Here is a 23,408-nt window from a genome sequence, read left to right as displayed (position 1 = left end):
ATTCGTAAATCATAAATTCGTAAATCATTCGTAAGCCATAGCTTGGCTATGACCAAGCTCAGCCAGCCTTTGTCTACTTCCTCATCCTATTATTTAGATCCCAACACTGAGCAACTCTAGGAGGTACCCTTCACATCTGTGGTCACCATAAATCGGTACATTTAGTATGACCATTTTCTGGCAAGTGATCATACAGGTTTTGAAGAAAGGGCAGCAAAGAGATCATGTGGACTGGTGGCAGGACTGCCCATTCCAAACCCACATAAAAGCACATGATCAACACATAGAAGAGCAACAAACTGAATTCTTAGGTTACAGAGGCTCTTATTAACTAAAATGTAGAGATGGCACCATAGCTCTACTCAGGGTCCCTAGATCTTGGGCTATTGTTATCAAGATGAAAGACAACCTTAAATAAGTAAAAATACCAACAATGTGAGACCTTGTAAGAACAGAAGCCCATGTTCCAGCAGTGGTCATCTGTAGTAATTCTATTAGTAGTCTGGAAAGTCTCCAGAAGGCAATAACCTCCCCCACAGGCTCACTGTGGGCTTCTAGAGAGCGCTGGCAAGCCTCAGAGTCGAAGATAACCTTCTTAGGGGTGGTGACAACAGGCAGAAAGGGGCAATTCAATCTGGAATCCAAAATACTGCTAAATGCAATGTGCATACACATGACACAAATCTTAGGCATTCTAGAAGTACAAGGAAGAACTAGATCACCAGTGAAGAAATGAGTTCCCATCTGTGCTTTATCTAAATAGGTCACATTGAATGAGTCTTTGTAGTGACAAAATGTTAATGATTTCTCCTCAATCTCAAAACCTGGACTATATTTTTGTTATCTTTTTAAAAATCAGGTTTATTGAAGTATAATTCACACAGAATTTCACTTTTAGCGCACAATTCTATGGGTTGGAAAAACTCTTAGTATTTTGTAACTACCACCACAATCAAGATATGAAACAGTTTCATCACCCCAAAAGTCCCCTCATGCTCTTTTATAGACAACCCCTAACCCAAATCTGACAACCAATGATTTGATAAAATGGGACTGTATTATAATAAAAATTTCAGCCCTGTTTAGACTTTCCTTTAAGTATTTATTGTATTTCATTGATCCTATGACAGACACACAAACACATAAACACACACGCAGACACCACCCCCCCAAGATTTGAACACTCTGACATTAGGGTAAGTCTTACAATCAATGGCATTTTACTATTATAACTGGCAAAAAATTTTTTATTTTCAGAGATACATAAAACAATGATGTCTTATAATCTATAGTGCTTTTAAAAAAAATCAGTAAAGTGTAACATTCTTTGTTTTTTAACATTCGTTGAATATTTACTATGTGTGAAGTATTCCCCTCGACACTGAAAATACAAAAATGAACAACATGGTCCTCAAAAGCTATCGCTTGAGATACATATTATCAATTATAATATAATGTGATAATGTCTTATCCACCTACGAGGACTAAACAAGATTATCTCTAGATTGACCACTCTTCTTTCAGGCAAAATACCCACCCCCCACCCCCACCCCCCACCCCTGACTCAGATCCTTCCCCTACACAGGAAGTAGGACGAAGGAAGTACCATCCACCTTCACTCTGCTCATTCCAGGAATGAGTTACTGGCACACCATCTGACATATTGCCTAGGAACAATCCAATTATTTCTTCCATAATACACTGTTGTGGTAGGGAAGACTCATTTTAGTGTTCAACAGCTGCAAGGCTTTTAGGGTAATATCAAAAGACAAGTCACTGAAAATAACTGTTCAATCTGTAAAAGGCAGACAGATGCCCAAAGCTTTCATAGACATGCTTCAAGGTCCCCGAATTCTTCCCTGGACAATTTTTAAAGAGGAATGTAGAGAAGAAAAGTTAGTTGAGTGCCCTTACCTGGTTCTTGAAAGTGCTCTTCATTTGACAGAGTTCTAGACAAGATAAGTATTAATGCTTCTTTAAATTGGTCAAAATGCACCTAAAAATAAACAACGAAAAATAAATTCAAAATCGTTTCCACAGCCGTAATGAAGTAAATCCATTTTCAAGGTACCACAACCACTTGGTAGCATCCCGACAGCCTTGAAGTGAGTCATAACCTGCTTTTGTTCCCTTTTCTTCATTTCTCTAAAGCACTGAAGGGAAAGTGCACTGATCATTTTTGACACCCCCGTGTCATAAACACTAACATCAATATCAATATTTATTTAACCCTGAGGAGGAAAGCTATAGAGCAACACCCTCTTTATAAACTCAGAAAAAGAGATGTTTTGAACTCAACTCCTTTTATTTTTCCGAACAAGACCACAAGGGAAAGAGGTTAGGTGAGATATTAGGAAAAACTTCCCAAGTAAATGATCCATTGTAACAATGCCCCAAAGATGCTTTTAGCTCTTAAGACATTCTAGAAGAGAACGTGGGACCATTTAAGGATGACTTGAATACAGTCTTGCCTGAGGCAGGTACCTAATATTTATCTCCCAAGGCCCCTGTGATTCTATAAACAAAAAGAAATCAATAGTAAACACAAAAGAATAAAAAAACCTTGGGAAGCATTCTCTTGAATTCTTAAACACACAATTACCTTGATAGAAGGATGAAAGAACATGAGTTTTATTCAAGTAACAACTCAGATTTGGGATATTGCTTTGGTTGAAGGGGTAAAATGGGTTTTTTTATGGCCAAGTTTATTCTCCTATAACTTAAATTTATGTGACCTCACCATGGGGCTGAAGGGAAAGATGGTATTCTCGCTGTAATTCTAGTTTGATAACAGGGCACCTATTTATACAGAAGCCCACATATAACTACAATGTCAGTCAATTTGATATTTGCGCCGCTACAGGTCTCTTTGGACATCATTACGAAACACTGCCTAGCAGTTTGAATATAGGTGACAGATAAAAACCACTGCCAAGGGCACCTGGGTGGCTCAGATGGTTGGGCGTCTGCCTTCGGCTCAGGTCACGATCCCAGAGTCCTGGGATCGAGTCCCGCATCGGGCTCCCTGCTCCTTGGGAGCCTGCTTCTCCCTCTGCCTCTCTCTCTCTCTCTCTGTCTCTCATGAATAAATAAATAAAAAATCTTCAAAGAAAAAAAAAAACCACTGCCAAATTATACTGGGAAAAGCAGCAAACCTCATTAGTTATCTAAACAATGGAGAAAAGAAAGCATTTGTCTTATCCATGCAAATTGATGTAAAGGAGAGGAGTTCACTGAGGTTCCTATGACATAAAATTGTATATGCTTGCAATTTGCCAGTCTCCCAAAGTATATGTGCTTTTTCTACCACATCCATTTTGATCACTTAAAATTACTTTCTTAAAATCATGTTCCTTTAGATAGCATAGACCAAAAAAGCAGTATACTCTATGGATCCAGAGCAGAAACCTGTCAAGGCAGGGGCGCCTGGTGGCTCAGTGGGTTGGGCATCCGACTCTTGGTTTCAGCTCACGTCATGATCTCTGGGTCGTGAGATCGAGCCCCGCGTCGGGCTCTGCGCTCAGCGGGTAGTCTGCTTGGGATTCTCTTTCTCCTTCTCCCTCTGTCCCTCCCCTCCTCCTCTCCCACTTAAAAAAAAAAAAAAAAAAATCAGTCTGTCAAGGGAGGCAGGGCATCTGCTAGACAGCCAGGGCCCAACAATCAATGAAAGGTTAAGAGACTGCAAGGGACAAATGACCGAGGAGCCTGCAGGAGGGAAGAGGGCCAGGCCCTGCTGCCGGCCCAAAGTCTGAGTGTGGGCTGCAGGCACTGTGGCATCCTGGCTCCTGATTCCAGGGGCAAGGCCGTCTTCCCAAACAGCCAGTCCACAAACAGCACATATCCAAGGGCTCTCCCATCCCGGGACACTTGCCAGGCATTTACCACTGCCTACTAGGACCATTCCTTCCCCTCAGGGTGAGCAGTAGAAGGGTGAGGAGCACCGACTCTGCGCTGGAGCTAGCTGGGTCCAGGTTCCGGCCCTGCCTCAGCCACTGAATTCCTGCTGTAGCTCAACTACTAAACCTCTCCTCTCTGAGCTTTAGTTTGCTCGTGTGTAAAAACGGAGACCTCTAACAATTTTTATGATCTGTTCAACAAATATTTATTGGACGGCTGCCACGGGCCAGGCACTATCCTGGTGAGTAAGAGTGATGGAGATCGTGCTGCCATGGAGTGCATATTCCAGAAACAGCATGGGGAGCCCAAACACCTACTGTGTGAAGCACACCGCATGTATTTCATGTTATTTGTAACAACACCTCCCTCACAGCAGCAGCAGGAAATTAAAAGGAGAGTTACATAAAGTGTCTAGAACTTTCAGGGACTTTATCAGGTACTCAGCAAGTGGAAGTTAATACCACTTGGTATACTTAATTACCGATAGGTAGAGGCTAGTGACTACCAATAGGTATATGGCATGACTGTTTCCTCAACTTTTACAGAGAAATGGACACATTTTCAAGCAAATCAAGAGTAACCAGGACAGCCAGGTGGTGGGGGGGACAGCCAGGATCTTGCCTCCCCACCGGGATCTGGACAGTTGCCCAACATCAGAGAAACGGATCCAGGATGCTGAGTTTAGGGAGTCTGGCTTGGGGGTTCTCCTCCCGTAGGGTATTGATGGAATGACCTGAACAAAACCTTTGTCTGTCCTTGCCAGTTGTGAGCTGAACAGAAGGAGGCTCCCATTTCAAAAGGGAGGTACTCGCCTTGAGAACTTCAAGTCCTCTACACTTCACTCATGGGTCTCTGCTGGGTCTTCTAAAGGCCTAAGCTTTGACAGAGGTTATCAGAAAGAGCCCTTCTGAATCCAGTCCTGACATAGTTCAATTCAGTGAGTAGTAGCCATGAAGGACGCCCAGGAGTCTATGTACCTCAATCTTACCCTGAAAAATGACCAAGGTACCTATACTCTGGATGTTAATCCCATTCAACTTCCAAGATGAGGAAGAGAATCTTGATTGTGGGAAGGCAGAAGGGGAAGAAGAAAGGAAAGTTGCTTAGCACCTATAAGGTAGAATCTGGTGAGTGCTTTGAGAGACACGAAAACAAGGAGGTGGGACAGTTTCGGGACATATGGCTTCACTAAGATATTCACAGGCAGAGCTACACCATTTCCAAAATGGACCTACTGAATCAGCCACATTTTTTTTTTTAAAGAAAAAGGGTCTATAAAAGACTAGACATGATTAACTCAGAGGTTCTTCATAATCCAACAGTGTCTATCTGATGGACCTCTTAAACACACACACACACACACACACACACACACACACACACACACCCCTAAAAATCCAAAAAAGGAAAACATGGCAAGCTGATCAAAACAACTGGAGCAGTCCTAAGTCTTAAACTGATCTTTGTTTTTCCTCCTACAAGGGCATATAGACACTGGACCCTCCACTTTAAATAACAGTAAATTCCGCATCTTCCAAGAAGATACTTCTCTAATAGAGGCAGGTAACTGCTATTTTCTGACAATGCTCATGAATACTGATGTGGTAGAAAAGCCCCTTAGGGCACATCCCAGAACCAAAACGTTAATAAATGCCCTCTATTGTGAAGAAATGTGCATCAGTGGGCTCACTAAGTTCAGTAACTGGAATTTCTAAGTACCATTTTTCTCCTCCAAGGGAGCTTTACTATTACATTATGTTAAAATTTAGAAATCTTCACAAATATACAATGCAATTAAATCTCATGCGGTAACAAGCCTCCAAGCTGTGCTTCTCCCGGTTGGTACCCCCTCATTTGAATAATAATTGCTGCCATTCATTTTACAAGCATTCCTATATCTTGTATGCCTCAAAGGGCACTTTGCAGCAACGGGAAAATTACCTGACAGACTAAAAACACACATGACATTTAAACAAATTAATGGGAAGACCAGTCAAGTCTGATTTTTTTGTCATGTGTCACCCCCACCTAATAGAAATTTACCTTATCATTTTTCCTCTCCAAATTTCATTCGGATGCTTTTTTAGAAACACAATTTGCCTTTCCGAAAAAAAGAAAGCACCGCATAAGAAACAAACGTTACTTCAAACCGCACACAAAAAAATCCCCCTGTAACAGGAAGTAGAACAAGGAACTTAACGTTGCATAAAATTGTCTCGTGCAATCATGGAGATCAAATACATACAGTTTCCACATGTGTGCAGGCAGCACTTCAAACAGCCCCAGGATGAGAGGCTCAAGCCAAGTGTTCAGCCAAGTGATCTTATTAAACGAGACAAAGGCCCCTGTAACTATCATCACACCAAGGAGGTTCGTATCTCCTAATACAAAGGGAAATTGATGAAAGAACACTCCAAACATGAAGTGCTAGCTGCAATGGGGAGAGAAAATCGAGACTCTTCAGAAGGTCACTGTGCAGGAAAATGATGTGTACAGTATTATGCAAAAGAAAAAGGATACAGATAAAGAGACACAGTTTCATAATGAAAGACATCGTTGTAAAATGTCCGATTCTAAGTAACACATTCAGGTTACTGCAGTCATCTACTGCAGACAACGTGGAGAGGGGCAAAGCTCATTTGAAAAGGCGAGTCCAAGCCTAGAGCAAATGTATGAAGTCATACTCCAAGAGGATCCAAGGGGCCCTGCCTACAGATGGAAACAGATGCAAACCACGGACACACAAGAGAATTTCTAGCAAATCCATTCTCCACGCCTAGGAGCTTTCTCAGGAAATCATTACTGGGAAGCCACTATTTATCAAAGACCCATTCTGGCTACATAAGGGAGGGAGGGAGGAGAGAAGCATACAGGCAGACCTAGAACATGGTAGTTAACTGTGTGCCTGGCTCTACGATAAGTCTTCTACACACATAATCTAATTCAACCCTCATCACAATCTTGTAAGGAGGGTATTATTTTTCCCATTATACAGATGAGGAACTTGAGGCTCAGACTATTACAAGGTAACATGCCCATAGGGCTAAAAATGGCAAGAACCAGTACTTGAATCCGGGGCTGACTTCAAAGACTCTGCTCTAATCCTATACTGTCTTGATGTGGTGGTAGTGGTGATGGGGGTGGGGGTGGAGAATGAGATTCTTTCCTGCCTATATCTGGAGTCTGAGGAGGCTGTGAAAACATGCATTCAAATTCAGGGATAGAGAATCTGGGTTCCCATCCTGCTGCTGCTTGAAATGAGTTGCCCGACCTTGGACAGGCCAATGTGCTTTCCCAAGTTCTGGGTTTCAAGGTTTCTTTGTCATACAGATGAACACTGAAGTCTAAAACCTGTGATGGACACTAAAGAACTTTAAGTCCCCTCTGTCTCAAGAAGCTACTCTTAAGAGTATCAGCAGAATACTGCAGAAATCAAATCGGCATTCTGGACCATACTTTCTCCGGAGAAAGAGGCAGTCATTACTGAAATAAAGCAGGTAGGAGAAAACAGCCTTTCCGCACCTGTTCCCACCTCTCATTGAGAGCTGCCAGATCTTCCCAACAGCCCTCCCCTCGCCCTGGCTTCCCATTAGACTCAATAGCTCTGAGAGGCTCGAGGTCGCAGCATGCAAATTTTGCAATGAGTTTGACAACGAAGTATTAATACAGAGTAGAAGCAAGTCTTGCAGCCTCTTAATCAGAATGTCTTCTTGTCTATAATTGGGAATTACAGACCTTTAGGAGTTCAAGTTAACCCCAATGGAGACTGTTGTAAAGGAAGGGCGTGATGGTTTACAGAGTCAAAAGACCAATTGGGAATCAGACAATACACCTCACCATTTCAGGTTAAACTATGGTGGTTAAACAGTAAGATACAGCAGCTTCCAGACATTTAATAAGAGATGCAATGAGAAATGATGCCACCGTTTCCTCCAATGCATTTAAAAAGCCTCAGATCAATAATACGAAACAGGAGCATGAACACGGGGTAGTTACAAATAGACACTATTTGATGATCACGCATAATTTTGCAAACGGAGAACAAGTCCAAATAATCCTGGCCAGAAGGTACTTCGGTATTTGATTTACCTTTCAAATGGTTAAAATATATATAAGAGAAAGAAATCCTAAAAAACTTTTAATGAACTGGAAACAAATAAGCAAATCCATCATATGAAATTAATCATGGTATTTATAAAAGAACCCCCAAACACTTTAAAATGAAAGGTGGAAAAAGTGAGCTAAATTATATATCTGTAAAGTTATCAGATTTTAACACTAAAAATTTCAAAGTGCCTTTGATGACCAAAGTCCACATACCTATGGGATTCTTTGGAAGCCAACTGTGGGTTCTGCTACCAGGTGGCTTGTTCTGATTCTAAAGAGTACCAAGGACATGGAGTACCTCAGCATCCAGATTCCTACCAGAGAGTACAGCAAGGAAACTCCTTAGAATCTCAGGGGGCTGTTATGTCTCAAAGTTGCTATATTCCTTAAGTAAAGGAAAACGCATTTTTAAAACTGCTATGACAGCTTCAATAAAGCCAAGGTAGACCATCATATTTATGTTCTGATTTCTAATAAAAAAGAGAGGCATATGACAACATATAATTTAAAAGACACATTTAAGGGGCACCTGGGTGGCACAGATGGTTAAGCGTCTGACTTCAGCTCAGGTGGTGATCCCAGGGTCCTAGGATTGAGCCCCACGTCGGGCTCCTGGCTCAGCAGGAAGTCTGCTTCTCCCTCTGCCTCTGCCTCTCTCCCCAGCTCATGCTCTCTCTGTCTCTCTCAAATGAATAAATAAATTCTTTAAAAAATAAAAGACACATTTAAGAAACAAAGCAGATGAACATAGGGAAAGGGAAGGAAAAATAAAATAAGATAATAACAGAGAGACAAATCATAAGAGACTCCTAACTATAGGGAACAAACTGAGGGTTGCAGGAGGGGAAGTGGGTGGGGGGATGGGGTAACTGGGTGATAGGCATTAAGGAGGGCACTTGATATAATGAGCACTGGGATGAATCCTAAACTCTACCCTGAAGCTAATAATACATTATATGTTACCTAACTTGAATTAAAAAAAAATAATAACAATGAACAATAAAAGACAAAAAACAGGAAGCACCTATGACCAATATCAATTGTTTGGATGAAAACTTGGTTCAAAAAAAGAGCTTTCTTATATCTTTGTAGTATTTGCTCTCAGGACTGTGGGGGCGCCTGGGTGCCTCAGTCAGTTGGGTGTGTGCCTTCAGCTGGGGTCGTGATCTCAGGGTCCTGGGACTGAGCCCAGCGTCGGGCTCCCTGCTCAGCAGGGAATCTGCTTCTCCCTCTCCCTCTGCTCCTCCCCTCCCCAGCTCATGCTCTCCCACTTGTGCTCTAATAAATAAAATCTTAAAAAAAAAAAAAAGGACTATTCAGCTGCTAGGCACATTACCTGACCAGAATAAAAGTATTTCAGTGTCTTCAGGAGTCCCTGGCCCCAGCCTTGGGCTCCCACCCACCTGACAGGTGCTTAACTGATTTCCGGGTAGAGCTCTTTTGAATAATGTAGCAGGAAACACCCACCAGCAATGTCTTGCTTCTTTCAAATCAGTGATCCACAATCCTCAGGCATTTCAAATACTTAAATAGTGAGCACCATGCTCAGGGGAATACAACGTCAAGTTATAAAGCAAGATCAGATAGATGAATTGAAACATAATTTGGGGGTAAATGGCCTAGGAGTAAAATGCATGAAAATGGCAAGTCAACTTCAGTTACTTTCCTTAACAACTGTCAAAAGAAATATTAGGCTTAAAAAAAAAAACTAGGAAGTTATTACACATGGATTTGAAATAAAAAATAAACAGAAAATATTCATATTCTTACTGAGGAGGGCAATGCTTTTTTTATCTTATTTCTTTTTCAAGAAACAAATGATTAATTCAGCCCAATTCCAATAAAGGTAAACTTGGAAGTTTTGTTTCATTTAGAAATTATACTCATTAAAATTTAAAGATAAATTTAAACCTAAATATCCAGGAAGCTGTTGGATACTACCATACCCAAAAGCCAATTTAATGGAAAACCTTAGTCTATGATAAACATAAATAAGTGGCACCCATACCACAGACTAGCAGAAAGTCTGACACGCAGGATCCCTACAATACATATTTGTTGAATTACTGAATAGTTGAATATATTGAAGATTTGTCATGCTACTATTCTTTCTCCTTGTTTATGAAACCAAACTGCGAACCCTTACAAGTTTTTCTATAAATACCCTCTAAAGAGAAGAAAGATGACTGGCATTGAAAACAACGTATAATTTTACAACTTACAATCAAGAAGGTGTTAGCACTTAGAATTCTTCAGTGAATTCTAAGGAATTTTTTTCCTTATAATTTAAAATTATAGACCATACAGAGTATCTTAACAACATATGGCCAAGTTTATGTGATCATCTGAGGAGAATAACTCAGTTTCATAAAAAATGCAAATCGAACAGTAGTGCATTAATTCATGCCAACCCTGCTCTCAAGACAGTCACCAGGGACGTCCCACATGAAATCAATATGCATACATCTATTTAACTTTTATCACTGGCTCGCTAAGTAAATATCAGGCTATAGACCACTTAGGTATTCATTATTCACAGGCAAATAGCAAACGTAAAAAGCAGGCTGATAGTGTCAAGTCGTTAACAAATCAATCAATAACTGTTCCCCTGCTTTAGTTTGCCGAACGGGGGGCAAAGATGGGCAACATCTGGAGAGCGAACGGTGAATGCGCTGCCAAGGCGCAATCTGTTAGCAGCAGAGGGTTGTGTATTTACGCTGACTCGGAGACAACCTCTCACGGGAAGCCTTAGGTTGTGTCAGGTCTTCTCAGGCTTTCATCAGCTCTGAAACAGATCCGCTCTTGGTACTACCCTTATATAGCAAAAGGCTGAGATCCCCCTGGACCACAGTGGGAAACTCAAGACTCCCTTGACTCCCCAAGGTGTCCGAGACAGAACGAAAAGACAGTTGAGTGCATTACATGATGAGCAAATGATTTCATCCTCAAACCTCCCATTTCTATGGCTTATGAAGATTTTCAGCATTTTTTAGAGACCACACGTCCTCACAAGCAGCTAATCCCCCCTTCTCAGAGTGACCAAGAATGGTTCCAGTTTTGTAAAATACCTCACATTTGTTTTTTTAAGTGTGAGCCCTGTTAGACATGACATTCATAGTGCCAAGCCCCTGAGAACAGCATCCTTTGTACATTAATTTCAGGATGATCACTGCTGCTGTCCATCTCGTGTCACAGACAGCCAATCCATCGTACTGCCTCTGAGGTCACTTACCCAACTTGTCAACTAAGAGACAGTGAAAATGAAATGAAGAAAAGGAAATTCAGTCACTGGAATAAAGCTGGATTTCACAACTCCTTCCTCAATTTGCACTACATGATAAAAACCATTGTCTACAAAGTGTCATCAGTGACAACAGAGCTCGTAAAGCGTTGCCCATTTTTTCCTCTCATCCATTCTAACAATCAACAGTAAGACTCAACTCAAAGCCATACAAACTACGCTCTTAATTAGAATTATGAGAACTGAAGGCAGTAGGAGGTCGAGACAGATCGAACATCCTTCCCACTAACAGCAGGAGTTAAAAAGGCCCTTTCTCACCCTATACTCATTTCTGTGACTTGATTTGTGGGGACAACATGACTATTTGTTGTCAAATGCAGAAGTTACCATCAGCACACAGGCATATCCCTGCTGGAAGCAAGTCATGCTGGGTTTTAAATGAACCTGCACTGTATTTACTTACCCTCCTGTCTTATTTCCTAGGTGAAAGGTTTAATTAAAACTTCACCCTAGAAGCAATCTGCACAAGAAATAGCTTTATTGGGAGTAAAAGTCATAACAGCAATCTGTTCATCCTGTGAGTGGCAATTTTCTTACTGTGTTTTCCTTCTCTTCGAGGGAAATCTCGGTCCCCTCCCTCTGCCCCAATGATGAATGCAGAGTCCATAAAATGATCCACCCTGAACAAGAGTTGGAAAACATGCTCTTACTGCCTCTTTTTCTCCCTTCATCTAAGATGATCTGGGCACACCTATATTCCAGAGCGCAAATTCAAGCAGGTCCTCTATAACCCAAGCAATCCACACTGTTGGGTCCTGCGCATTACATTTTCTCTTTCTGTTCATCACGTTAACAGCTAGGGGCACACACAGCCAGGATGTGAGAAGCAAGTTGCAACACGCATGCTCTGCCCCTACCCATCCGGCCCCCCCCAGCCCCTGCCCGAAGCCGCACCCACTTCCCGCCACCCTGCTTCTTCCCCAGACCTTACCCTGCCCAAGAGGTTATCCTGAAGCAGCGTCTCCTGGAGCACCGGGGCCACCTCCTCCAAGCTCAGCATGTGGCAAAGGTCGGTGAGTTCCTCTTGTCCCAGGGACCCAGTGCCCGTGGTGTCAAAACTGTCAAACAGCTCCTTGAGTCGGGCCTCATGCTGGTCCTGCTCCACCTCATCCATCCCATAGCCCACGGCGCTCACCTGGGTGGGACAGAGACAAGGGTGGGGGGGTCGTGGCAGCCCCGGGAGTCCTACCCCTGCCCTCGCCCGCCCCTCAGTAATGCTCTGTGTGCCCTGGCCCCTGGTGCTGGCCGATCAGGACCTCAGTGGAGGCTGGCAGGAGAGGCGATGCTGCACCCCGCTCCCTCTTATCCCTCCCCCCACAGCAAGATTGCGGGGTTTGCAGGAGAGATGCTGCACCCCGCCCCCTTTCCCCTCCCCACAAGATTGCGGGGTTCTCCAGGAGCCAGCCCTGGCCAGCCAGCTCCCATGGCCACTCCCACCAGGGCCACAGCCACAGGTCGGGTCATGCGGGGGTATCGTTACCAGAATGAGGGAGTCTCCTCTCCTGCCTGGTCCTCGGGCAGGCGGCCAGTCTCAAACTCAAGACTGAAAGCGATTCTCTATCAGCTCATCTGGCCCAGGACTTAACAGAAGGTGAAAGGCCACTTCGGACACTTAGTCCTTTCAAAATAACTGGTAGCACCGGCAGGCTGCGGGGCCTGAGCTTCCACGCAAGTTGGCGGGCTCGGGACCACCTGCCCAGATGTCGCACTCCACCCCTGGGCTATTTAGATGCCTAGATGCCCCCATCGCAGTCAGCCCCGGGGGCTTGCAGCGAGAGGCACTGGATAGAAAACCACCTCCCTGTTTACAAGAGACACAATGCCTTTTACACAAGTTCCTCAAAAAGCAGCGCAACTAACTTCATTGGCGCAATTACATGAGGTGTGGCAGGAAGAGTATTCCCTGAAGCACCGCTGTAGTCCCGGGAGTTGTAGGTAATGCCGCGTTGCCTACAGAAAGGGGAAAACACTACTCCAAGCTTTCAGACTGTGAGGTTCAGAGGAACCGCAGACCACATGAATCGTACATAGTTTCAGGGAGCGTCCCTCACCCAGACCACCTCACGTCTGTACACCTGCTTAATCTGTCTTCCACCCTTCCGACCCCAGGCCTTCCATTTCTCCACCTTCCATGGGATCAGTAAAAACGTGGGCTCCTGATTAACTCAGAATCACTTCTGCTAAAAATATACGTCATGAAATTCTAGGTACCTCATATATTATGAGTGAAATCGGCGGGGGGGTTTGCTTACACAATAATTCATCTTTAATGTGGTGGGGCTTCCGATGAAAGCCTGAAACGTGCCCGTTAGAAGCTACCTTCACCATGATGCAATGGAAGCCAAACACAACATACACCCTTGAGACGGTGACCTCAGCCCAATGTGAATCAAGGCTCTCAGAACCAGCCCCTTGACTATAAAAAGCAGCACTTTCAAAAATATATTTACCTTGCCAATATGTTTTTTACTACAATAAAAAAGACATAACATGAAATCTAACAAAAATTTATTAAAATTTTAAGTGTGCAGGACAGTCGTCTTCACCATATGTGGATTGTCGTACAGCAGATCTCTGGAATTTGTTCATCTTGTGTGACTGAAACTACACCCACCACGGAGCAACTTCCCACTGCCCCCTCCCCCAGCCCCTGGCAATCACCAGTCTAGTTTTAAAAGCAGCACCTTTAACTAACAAAAGCCTTGAGTAAGAGAACTCTCTTAGAGGTGATGTTCATAGAGCAGATGGGAAACACAGGCAACATCCAAGTTCAGGTGTCCAGCGTGGCCAGAACTGAAAATGAGAGAGGTTCCCGTAACCCATCAGTGCTGCTCTAGGCGGTGCTTTCTTCCTACAGACAACTGTCCAAAACACCACAAGCTCAAACAGAGCCATGACCGTTCCAAGAGTTTCAGCAAAACTAGGTGGACTCAAGGTGGATTCAAACAGCTCGACCACTGATCAGTTTTTACCGGGGTCACTCATTAAAGCAAAGTAGCATCATTTAGGTCCAGGCTCCTGGTCTGGGTGTGTTGGGGGAGGGGGGACCGTCTCCTAATTATCAGCTTTTCTGTTACTAAGGTGCTGCCCGCTCTGGCTGCCTTCCCAGGGTTGGTCTGTTGGGTTAACTAATCACCATGCAAATGTTTTCAAAATAAGTTGAGAGTGCTATATAAACATGAGAGCATCAGAAAAGAAACACCAAGGTGTTAAGCAAAGCCACAAAGGTTAGGGATTTAGACAACGCCAATGGCTGGCTCACGAGATTCACTTAGAGCAGGCCAGTTTGCTGTTGGCTAAAAGCTGAGAATGCCCAGGGGCTCTGGGATTTTCTGGGGCCACCATAGCTCTGCAGTACCCGGGGCTATAATCTGACCAACTTCATAAAAGGCAGGCTATTCTGCTTTCACTTGATTTTGCATATTAAAAAAAAAAAACTCAAGAGTGAAAGAATTCTAACATTTCCTCTTTTTAAAATTATTTTTAAGGCGTGGGGATTGGTGCATTTAGACCAATGAAAGAGGGGCATAAAACTCATAATGTACTGCGAAGTCCTGATCTCATCCACGGCTGTGAATTTGATAAGCTACCATGCCCTGTTCTTTGGGAGGTCATTGGATTTTTGCTAAATCAAATCTCCTTCATTTCACAGCGGCGTTCCTTTTTTAAATCTCTTTATTTCATCTCCCTCTTTCCCAAGACACTGTGCTTCAGGAAACATTCTTTTGACTGAAGGAGGAAAACAGCCCCGACTCTGAGGAACAAATGAGCATACAGAAACATCCAAATGATGTTGCATATGGTGACAAGTTGTCAGTCCTCGTTTGGCACAGAATGCATTTTTACTGGTGGATATTATCCCCCAAATGTTCAGGAGTAATTTCATGTGCAAGAATTCCGCCCCCCCCCTCCCCCCCGCTTGGCAGAAATTTCCTTAAGGACAAGGTCCACAACTCATTTCTTTTCTATTCTCCCCCAAAGGCATCCTCCCTCTGTTCCTCACACCAGAGACTCAGTAAACACCACGGACTGACTTAGTGTAGGGAGATCCCTTGAGTGGAAACTTCCCCTGGATGAGAGTGATAAAATGAGCACATGAAGTCTTTGAAATGCCTATTTCTTCCACAAGCACACCTCTCCTTCCCCCATCCAACCCTTTTTTCAAAGGCACTTTCAGTCTTAGCTGTAACTAAGCAGAATTAAAAGCCAGAACCCACTCCCAAACTGTAGCATCCAGAACTGTCCGGACTTTAAGGGGTTAGTAACTAAGCCAATGGATTCATAAACTTCAGCTGCATTTGGGTTTTTGTTTTTGTTTTGTTTGGAGGGGGGGTGGTTATAGGATGTGACTTTGGAGGAGATTCTGTACTAAAACACTTTCCCAAGTCCCTTTGTTTATAAAATGGGGATAATAATACCCATCTGGAAGGGCTGTCCTAGGGATTAAAGATGGCAAGTGACAGGAGAATCCCAGAGAAAGTTGATACAAGAGGAGTATTGAAAAAACATCCAGGAAAATAGGAGTGACTGACCAAGGAAGGGTAAACGGTAGAAAGGTAACTCACAAGTCAACCAGCCAGAAATCTGCCTTCAAAGAAGCAGAGCGGGAGCTGTGGAATGCCTGAGAGAAAGAATGCACAGGGCAGGGGTTATGTATATAAACAATATTATATTACTAAATGGTCAACAGCAGCGGGTAAGGCTCAGTGCTACCTCCATCTTTAAAGGCAGATTACTGATAAATTTAACATCAAACAAAAGCAGAAAGGCTGAAATATAATTGGGAGTTAAGAAGAATTTTTTTTTTTTTTTAAACTTCTGAGCATCTACTAGAAGTCTGGCCTATGCTGAGTACTTTACATAAATGAGCTCATTTAATCCTTCTAATTCTTTAAAGTAGACCATCATATTCCCATTTAAGATGAAGAAATTGGGGCTTGGTAAAACTAAGCAACTTGTCCAAGGATGCTAAGATGGGGGTGGAGCTGAGATTTGAACTCTGGTCTGACTCTGAATGATACTATCTCTCAGTCCTATGCATGCACACAGAACACATGAATGGGACCACTGAAATGACATCAAGATAAATCCCTTATCTCCACTGTCATGTGTTAATCAGCTAAACAGTACCAGAAACCACCACAAAAACCTGATGGCCACAAACTCCTCCCAATTGGATTGGGGGGGGGAGGGTAAGGGTGGGGTTTCTTCCTCCCTACCTCTCTAATCCATTTATTGAATAATTAGAGCCTATAAGGCACTAGAGATATATAGAATAAGCATTCTCTTTTTTCCAAAGCAGTGTTGGCATTGGGGCAAGGAAGAAATAATTTTTTTTTTAATAAAAATGATCGGGAAGAGTCCCGTATCTTCAACAGTGGGCATAGTCCAGAAATTGATCATTGTTAAATTACTCCCTCAAAATATTTAAGTATGTCTAATCTGTGCCATCAATGCTTTCCAGAGTTAAAGCCTAACAGACACCTACCAGTGACAGAAATCTTCCTCAGAGACGAAGAAAAGTTGGGTTTTGAGTGACAAACCCTCCTTCAAATCACAAAGCACAATTCCAGCTTTATGAAGCCCACCACAACCCGCGGCCTCTCTCCGCCATCTACCTTCCCAATCACATTGCCAGTAGCCTTCACAATTCCTTTGGAATAGAAGGGCCAGTGTGGGCAATATTTTGGAGTTCTAACTAGGGATGGCTAAAAAAGAGGCAGATGCACACAGCCATTTATCAAAACATTTACCACCCAATAAGCACCCATAATGAGAACTATTTGGAGCGTTTTCCTTCCAAATAACTCAAAACAAGGCTGCCAACATGCATAGACCCCAACGGGGATGTCCATTACAGATCTGTGCTACTGTGTGCCACTCGGCAACCCCGGCTGATGAAATCGGTGCCAACTGGGACTGGAAAAGACATAACTGGAGGTACAGCTGGAACAATGAAGTCCCCAACATCAGGCCACCATGAAGCGCTGCGTGAACTTCTGAACTTTCTGGCATCCAAGGTACAGAAAAGAGCTTGTAAGAACGGCACCCCAGCCAAAGGGGACGTCTGTTCTGGGCCAGAGGGAGTGAAAAAGAGACAAAGTCTGGCAAGGGAAAAACCAAATAATAAATGAGCACAATGCCTGGAGCCCCTAGCCCAGGCCTTTTATTTCCCTCCAGATGGTCCAGCAGCTGAACAGCTATGTGGAATGTCTGGATGTCCCTCTCAGCTCAGCCGCTTTCCTTGGGTATCATAATAGATGCTTTTAGGTTTGTGTTCAGACATAGCTGTTGGGGGTCCACAGACCAGGCAGTGACCACCAAGTGACTAATTTAGTTACTTTATAACTAAAGTGGTGAACATGGAGAAACCCTGCTCTGGGAATGCTTTTCATTCACGCCTTTAGCTTTCAGGGTTTGGCAAGTCAGAGCCTCATAATGCCAATGATCAAATTACAATGTTTCCTTTTCTTCTCTCTCTCTCTTTTTTTTTTTTTTTTTGCAAACACTCTAATTGCAAAGATTTCCCGTCTTAACATTTTGGATTCATTTCCAGATAAAACGAAATAGTGACAAGAACAAATTCAAGTTCAGCAAAAGCTTAACAAAAAAAGCGACTGTCTCTATTTACATATCTATATAGGATATTTCTGCCAGAAATCGCTGCTGGTCAGCAAAATGACTCCTGTCAGGTAGCCTCCTCTTGGTTCAGGCGGTACTTCACTTCTAGCTGGATACCATAAGCACCGGGGTATCACCAAGAATAAAACCATGGCATAAAGATGTAACACAAAAGTTTAAATGCCACTGCACAGAAACAAAAGTCACATTACATAAATTTGAAAGAAAATAACAACCTTTGTTAACTACACCATTAAACTGAATTTAACTAAGGACATCCTACTAGCATTTATTCTAAAACATTAAAAACAGTTTTTGTATTTTTCTATCCTGAATGATGGGCCAAACCCAAGCTTTTGTTAAACCTAACAGTGAGAGGGATTACCAATCAAGTAGTTAACTCAAGGTAGCTGGAGGAACAAAATCATTAGCCTAGCACACTGTAGATTCAATAACCTGTAATAAGCTACTAAGTAAAATTATAGAAGCAGAAAACAGAGCTACATGTTCGTTACTCTCTTAAAAGAGACCGCTTATAACAACTTTCACCTCTTGAGCCATATTTACTGAAATTAATTCAGAATGCCTACATCTATGAGCACAGTCCCCGGGGGAAGAACTTCTCTTCTCACATCTATAAATGATATTTTCCCAACTTTGTTTTTTATGTGAACGTTAGAACATAAATACTTTGTAACTGTTCCATCCAAAACTTGAATAAATGATTAACTGCTGATATAAATTGCAACAAAGAGGTGTCCTAATTTCAAAAAAAGTTGCTCACTTGCATATTCCCCATAATCTTGATGAAATTCCATTTCATTTGTAAATAAGATAAAAACATCTTTTTGCAAGCCTCAGTCTCTCCACAAGCTCCTGCCCAACAGATGTAAGCTCAATAGCCAGAATTCAAACCACATAATTTATTGGCTTACAGATGAATTGGCATCTATAAAAATAAACCTCCTGAAAAGGCTTTAGGCTGCTTGAATCCGGCTAACTTGTCAACCCTTTATCAATGTAAGACTGATAAAATGTATTTTCATTATCAACATAAAATGGAAGCATCAAGATTGGTGAAATGTTAGTTTAGAAAGTCATTTGCAGTGACATTTAAAACAATTTATTTTAACATCTGACTTATGATAAGAATATTGCCTATTACATTAAGGTTGGCTGTTCAGAAATCAGTGGGCCCCTATTCTCCCCCCCCCCCCCCGTGACAGTTAACATCTTTTGCTATTAAGGGTCATTACATATGGAAAATGAAAAAAGACGAAGAAAGACACCATGCCATTCTGAGCAAATGCCTATTAAAATGACTGATCCCTGACATTTTAATGCAAAGTCTGTGCTTCTGATGGTTTTCTTTCCTTTGCCCCTGTAAAGTCTTCTGCCCTGGCAATATCTTTATTGATGCCCAAACCATTTGGAACATCTGTAAGTCCTTCCCTTTATCTCTACTGGAGTTCAGAATGCTTTCCCCTGCAGACTCGCCAGAGAACAGGTGAAAATAAACCCGCAAATGAACTCTCCAGTTCACTTCACCTCCCTAAGAACACTGACAACAGCTGAAGAGACAACAAACAGGTTTTTCAGCCAGCCTGTAATGTTACTTTTACACACAGTCTGGAAATCTTCACAAACCCCCCCAACTCCAGAGCAAGATCTGCCAATATTTCAGGTCATCCACCAGAAGATTCAAGATAAAATTAAGCTGACACAGGAAAAATACATTTCCTTGTAGAATGTCAAGCCTCTGGAAACAAGCATAAATTTTTGTCAATGTATTTAAGGGAGCCCCACTGAGAAATCTTCCATGGTCTCAGGAGCTCAGCCCACATGCTGGGATGGACTTTATCGGGATTCTAGCTACCATGTCAGTCACAAAAGACAACTAGGCAATCTGTTTTGATTTCATAAATTCAGAGTTAAGTTGTATGGCAAGTCCATCTCAGGAATTCCTCTGTCCCTGTTAAGTAAAGAAGGCCCAGGATCTCATAATAGCTAAGTTGTTGAAGCAAGGTACATGGTACGGCAATCTTTCCACCCCCCATTTTATGTGCACCTCGACCCCGGTTTGTAGGGGCTGGGGTCAGGAAAACGCCTCTTTCTCTCCCTCTCTCTCAACTTCACAGACAGAGCTTTCCGTAGTAAAGTGTTTCCATCAGCTTTGTCCTTTTGTCAGGGACCGGTTTGGTAGTCGCAGAAGCCCAGCCCTGGGAACCCTGGAAGCTTCTCCCGCAGCACTCCACACTTCCATTCCGCTGGTCTGGCGATCAAGGTTTTCAGGCAATAACCGCATGTCATTTGGTCCTTTTCCCCTTAGTTCTTAGTCATTGCACTGGCAAAGTCTTTCTATAGGCGTTTCTCCCGCACGCCTTCTAAGATGCCCCCCCCCCCCCCCTTTTCAGGGCCCCAAACAGCTCTCCGCTGCTCGGAGAGCCCAGGCTTATCACCTCGGGTTTCCCCAGACAGGTTTCTCTTCAGCTGCTCAATCACAAGGCTGCCTGGGTGGCACAAGGCAACAGAACAACCACCCTTTCTGCTCCCTCCGGGACTCAAGTCGGCTCCTGGATCTACACACAGTAGCGGCTTTGAGCCGGCGGCTGCGGGCTGGGACCGCGGGGGCGGCCGAGGCGCCCAGACCCCGCTGCGCTGCCGCGCGGGGAGGCGGAGGCGCGGCCGGAGGGCGGGCGCGCCTCCCCGGTCCCCCGCAACCTGTGTTGCAGGTGCGTCTCCGACCCGCCTGCCCATCGCACCGCCAGAAACCTCAGACACCCCATTGTGTCACCAGGCGGCACGCCGTCTCGGCCCCCGCCGTCCTCGCCTACCTTCTGGCGGCCTCTCCGTTGCGCCCGCACCGCCGGCCGCCTGCCTCCAGGGCTCTGCAAAGCGAAGGAGGACGCTTTGTTAGGGCTCACGAAGCGGGACAATACTTCGCAGCCGGCGCCGTGGTTCCGGGCGGGCGTCCTTCAAAAGGACGCGACTGGGGACCCGCGCGAGCGTCATTTCCATATGTAAGGAGCCAGCTCGTACAAAAGCGCGGCTCTTCGGGGCTGCAGCGCGCATCCTCCCCGCCCGCCGGCCCGCCCCCCCCACCCCCACGGCAGCGCAGCGCGCGCCGCCACGACCGGCTCCTCCTCCCGCCCGCGAAGCCGCCCCCTCCCCGCCTCGTCTCCCGGGAGCGCCCCGCGCGCGGGGACAGCTCCTGCCCTGGCCCCGGGCCCCGAAGGGGAAGCCCCAGCCGGTCCCGATGGGGGGTCAGCCCTGCGCCCGCAGGGCCCTGCCGACGGCGCGGGGGCGGCGCGAGGCCTCAGCGCACCCCCAGGCCGCGGGGCGGGGGTCCCCGGGAGCGGGCTCCTCGCTTACCGCGTTCCGGGGCTCAAGCGCCCGGCGCCGCCGCGGGGACCATGGCCGCGGGCGCACTCAGGGCTCGGAGGCGGAGGCAGCGGGACAGCCGCGCCCAGCGCGCTCGGCTCCCGGCTCGGCCGCGGCCACCCGGAGCTTTGGACGCCGGGGAGGAAGGGCCTGGTCCGCGCGGGGAGGAGGAGCTAGGGCGACGCCGGCCCCGGCGCGGCTCCTCCTCCGCGGCCCGCGGCGCTGGGGGCGGCCGAGGGAGGAGCGCCGAGCGGTGTCCCGGCCCTCGCGGGGTCCGCCCCCCCGACCCCCACTTAGACGCCGACTGCGCCCCGGCTCCCGGGGACTGCTCGGGTCGCGGGAACACGGAGCCCGGTCCCGGCTTGGCTGCTGCGTGACGCTGGGGCGGTCGTTTCGGAGATTTGAACTTGGAAACGCTAGGCTTCGCGGGGTGCAGGTGGAGGAGGTCGGCGCCTCGAGGTCGCCGCCAAGCAGGGGCTAGTGCGTTCACCCCTCGACCCCCCTGCCCTCTAGCCTCTCCCTCCAAACCCGCCCGCTCACACTCGGCTTCGTCTAGGACACCCGGGAGGAAAGGCCTCCGCCTCCAGCCAGCGGGACCTTAAGGTGGGGATTCAGGTGCCTCTCAGGCGGTCCTGGATTTCTTCCCCCTTGAGCGCTCCTTGGCTGTCATTGGAAGGGGGCTGCAGTAGACAAAAGAGCTCTAGACTTGACTGAACTCTGGAAGGAGTGTGATCCTCCTACCAGGTCTAGACTGGCCTCCGCACCTGCCCACCATGTTCTCAAAGGCTCCCACCCCCTATCTAGCTTTCCTCGGGTACATCCATCCCTCGGTCACTAGCCACACCGGATGGAAAATCCTTGGAATTGGTAGCTCTTCAGCCAACGACTGTTCAGTATTGCTCCCCCTGAGTTTCTCCTTTTTCACTCCCTTCCCCCGCCTCCCGCCCGCATCTCTACACTTCTGATCTGGATACAGTCCAGGCCTACAGGCAGCAGCTGTGGGCAGGTGACATCCACTGTGTTCTCTTCGAACTGCAGGGTTAAATGTTGGCCTTGAAGAAGGAGCTGCCCGATTTATTGTAACCCACAAGTCTGGTTATTTCAGCAAGAAACTGGAGAATATTCCCTTGCCACTGAAAGAACAAGGGATAGACAGGAAGGAAACTAGCATTTATTGATAATCCAGTGCGCTGCAAAATTAGCAGAAATGATTTTACCTAACCCTCGCACCACCTTCAGGAGACAGACATTATACCCATTTTACAGATGAGGAAACTGGGCCTCAGAGAAGCTAGGGAGCTTGTTCAGGGTCACACAGCTAGTACTTACCACAGCTGAGATTCAAAAGCAGATTACATATGTGACAAAATTGCACCAAACTAAATACACAGATGAGTACACACAAAAGTGGTGACATTTGAATAAGGCCCTAGGACTGTATTAATGTCAGTTTCCTGGTTGTGATATTGTACTACAGTTATTCAAAATATTACCATTGGGTAAAAGGTCTATAAGGGATCTCTCTATACTATTTCTTAAAACTCAATGTGCATCTACAGTTGTCCCCAACTTAAAAGTTTGTTTTTTAAAGCATATCAGTCTTATTTTAGAATCGAGTTCTCTTCTTTCAACACATGCTCCCCCTCCCGCCCTTTTTAATATTCTTATGCACACACATTCATATACTTTATGCACGGTTCTGTCCAGTAGTAATTATACAACACACAGACACACTGTTAAGTGAATAGCTAACTTGTGACCAGAATACTTACATAGGTGTCATCTCAGAGAAGAATGTTCACTGGGGAGGAAAACAGCCAACAGTCTGAGAAGGTTAAGAATGAAGAGATGTTTCCTTGTTTCACTTAATCTCTGCCATGGGAGCCTCATCCTACTGGTTCTCTCTCCAAGCATCCCTTTTACCTGCAAGAATCCTTAAGGCTGGGATTGCTCATTAATTCAACATGGTGATTCTTGGGAGTCAGGGGATGCTGGAGGTGGCATTCACTCCCTATGGAGAAAGGTCAGAATTGGTGGGGGTTGTGTGGTTTGAGAAACACAAGATACTTTTTCTTGAGAGGGGTGAGTGGGGTGGAGTTAA

General features: G+C 45.1%; 1 protein-coding gene across 11 annotated transcripts in view; it reads right to left on the bottom strand.

Annotated features, from left to right (window-relative positions):
* Positions 1-21,452, bottom strand: part of NIN (ninein) — a 99,191-nt gene extending 77,739 nt beyond the window's left edge. For 10 of the 11 annotated variants that reach the window (XR_003516005.2, XM_027572347.2, XM_027572349.2 and 7 more), the window contains exons 1-4: positions 21,299-21,452; positions 20,761-20,814; positions 12,237-12,440; positions 1,915-1,996 (exon numbers count right to left, since the gene is read on the bottom strand). Coding sequence is in view for 10 of the 11 variants with exons in the window: in XM_027572347.2 (XP_027428148.1) it covers positions 1,915-1,996; positions 12,237-12,419 (265 nt within the window). In the remaining variant the exon portion in view is untranslated. The remainder of the gene's footprint in view (positions 1-1,914; positions 1,997-12,236; positions 12,441-20,760; positions 20,815-21,298) is intronic. The other variant, XM_027572348.2, reaches the window with a different exon arrangement.
* Positions 21,453-23,408: the final 1,956 nt, after the last annotated feature.

The sequence above is a fragment of the Zalophus californianus genome, chromosome 6, assembly GCF_009762305.2.
Source record: "Zalophus californianus isolate mZalCal1 chromosome 6, mZalCal1.pri.v2, whole genome shotgun sequence".
Classification (NCBI taxonomy): Eukaryota; Metazoa; Chordata; class Mammalia; order Carnivora; family Otariidae; genus Zalophus; species Zalophus californianus.
Note: the sequence above shows the minus strand (reverse complement) of the source record. Positions and strands in the feature narration are given on the sequence as shown.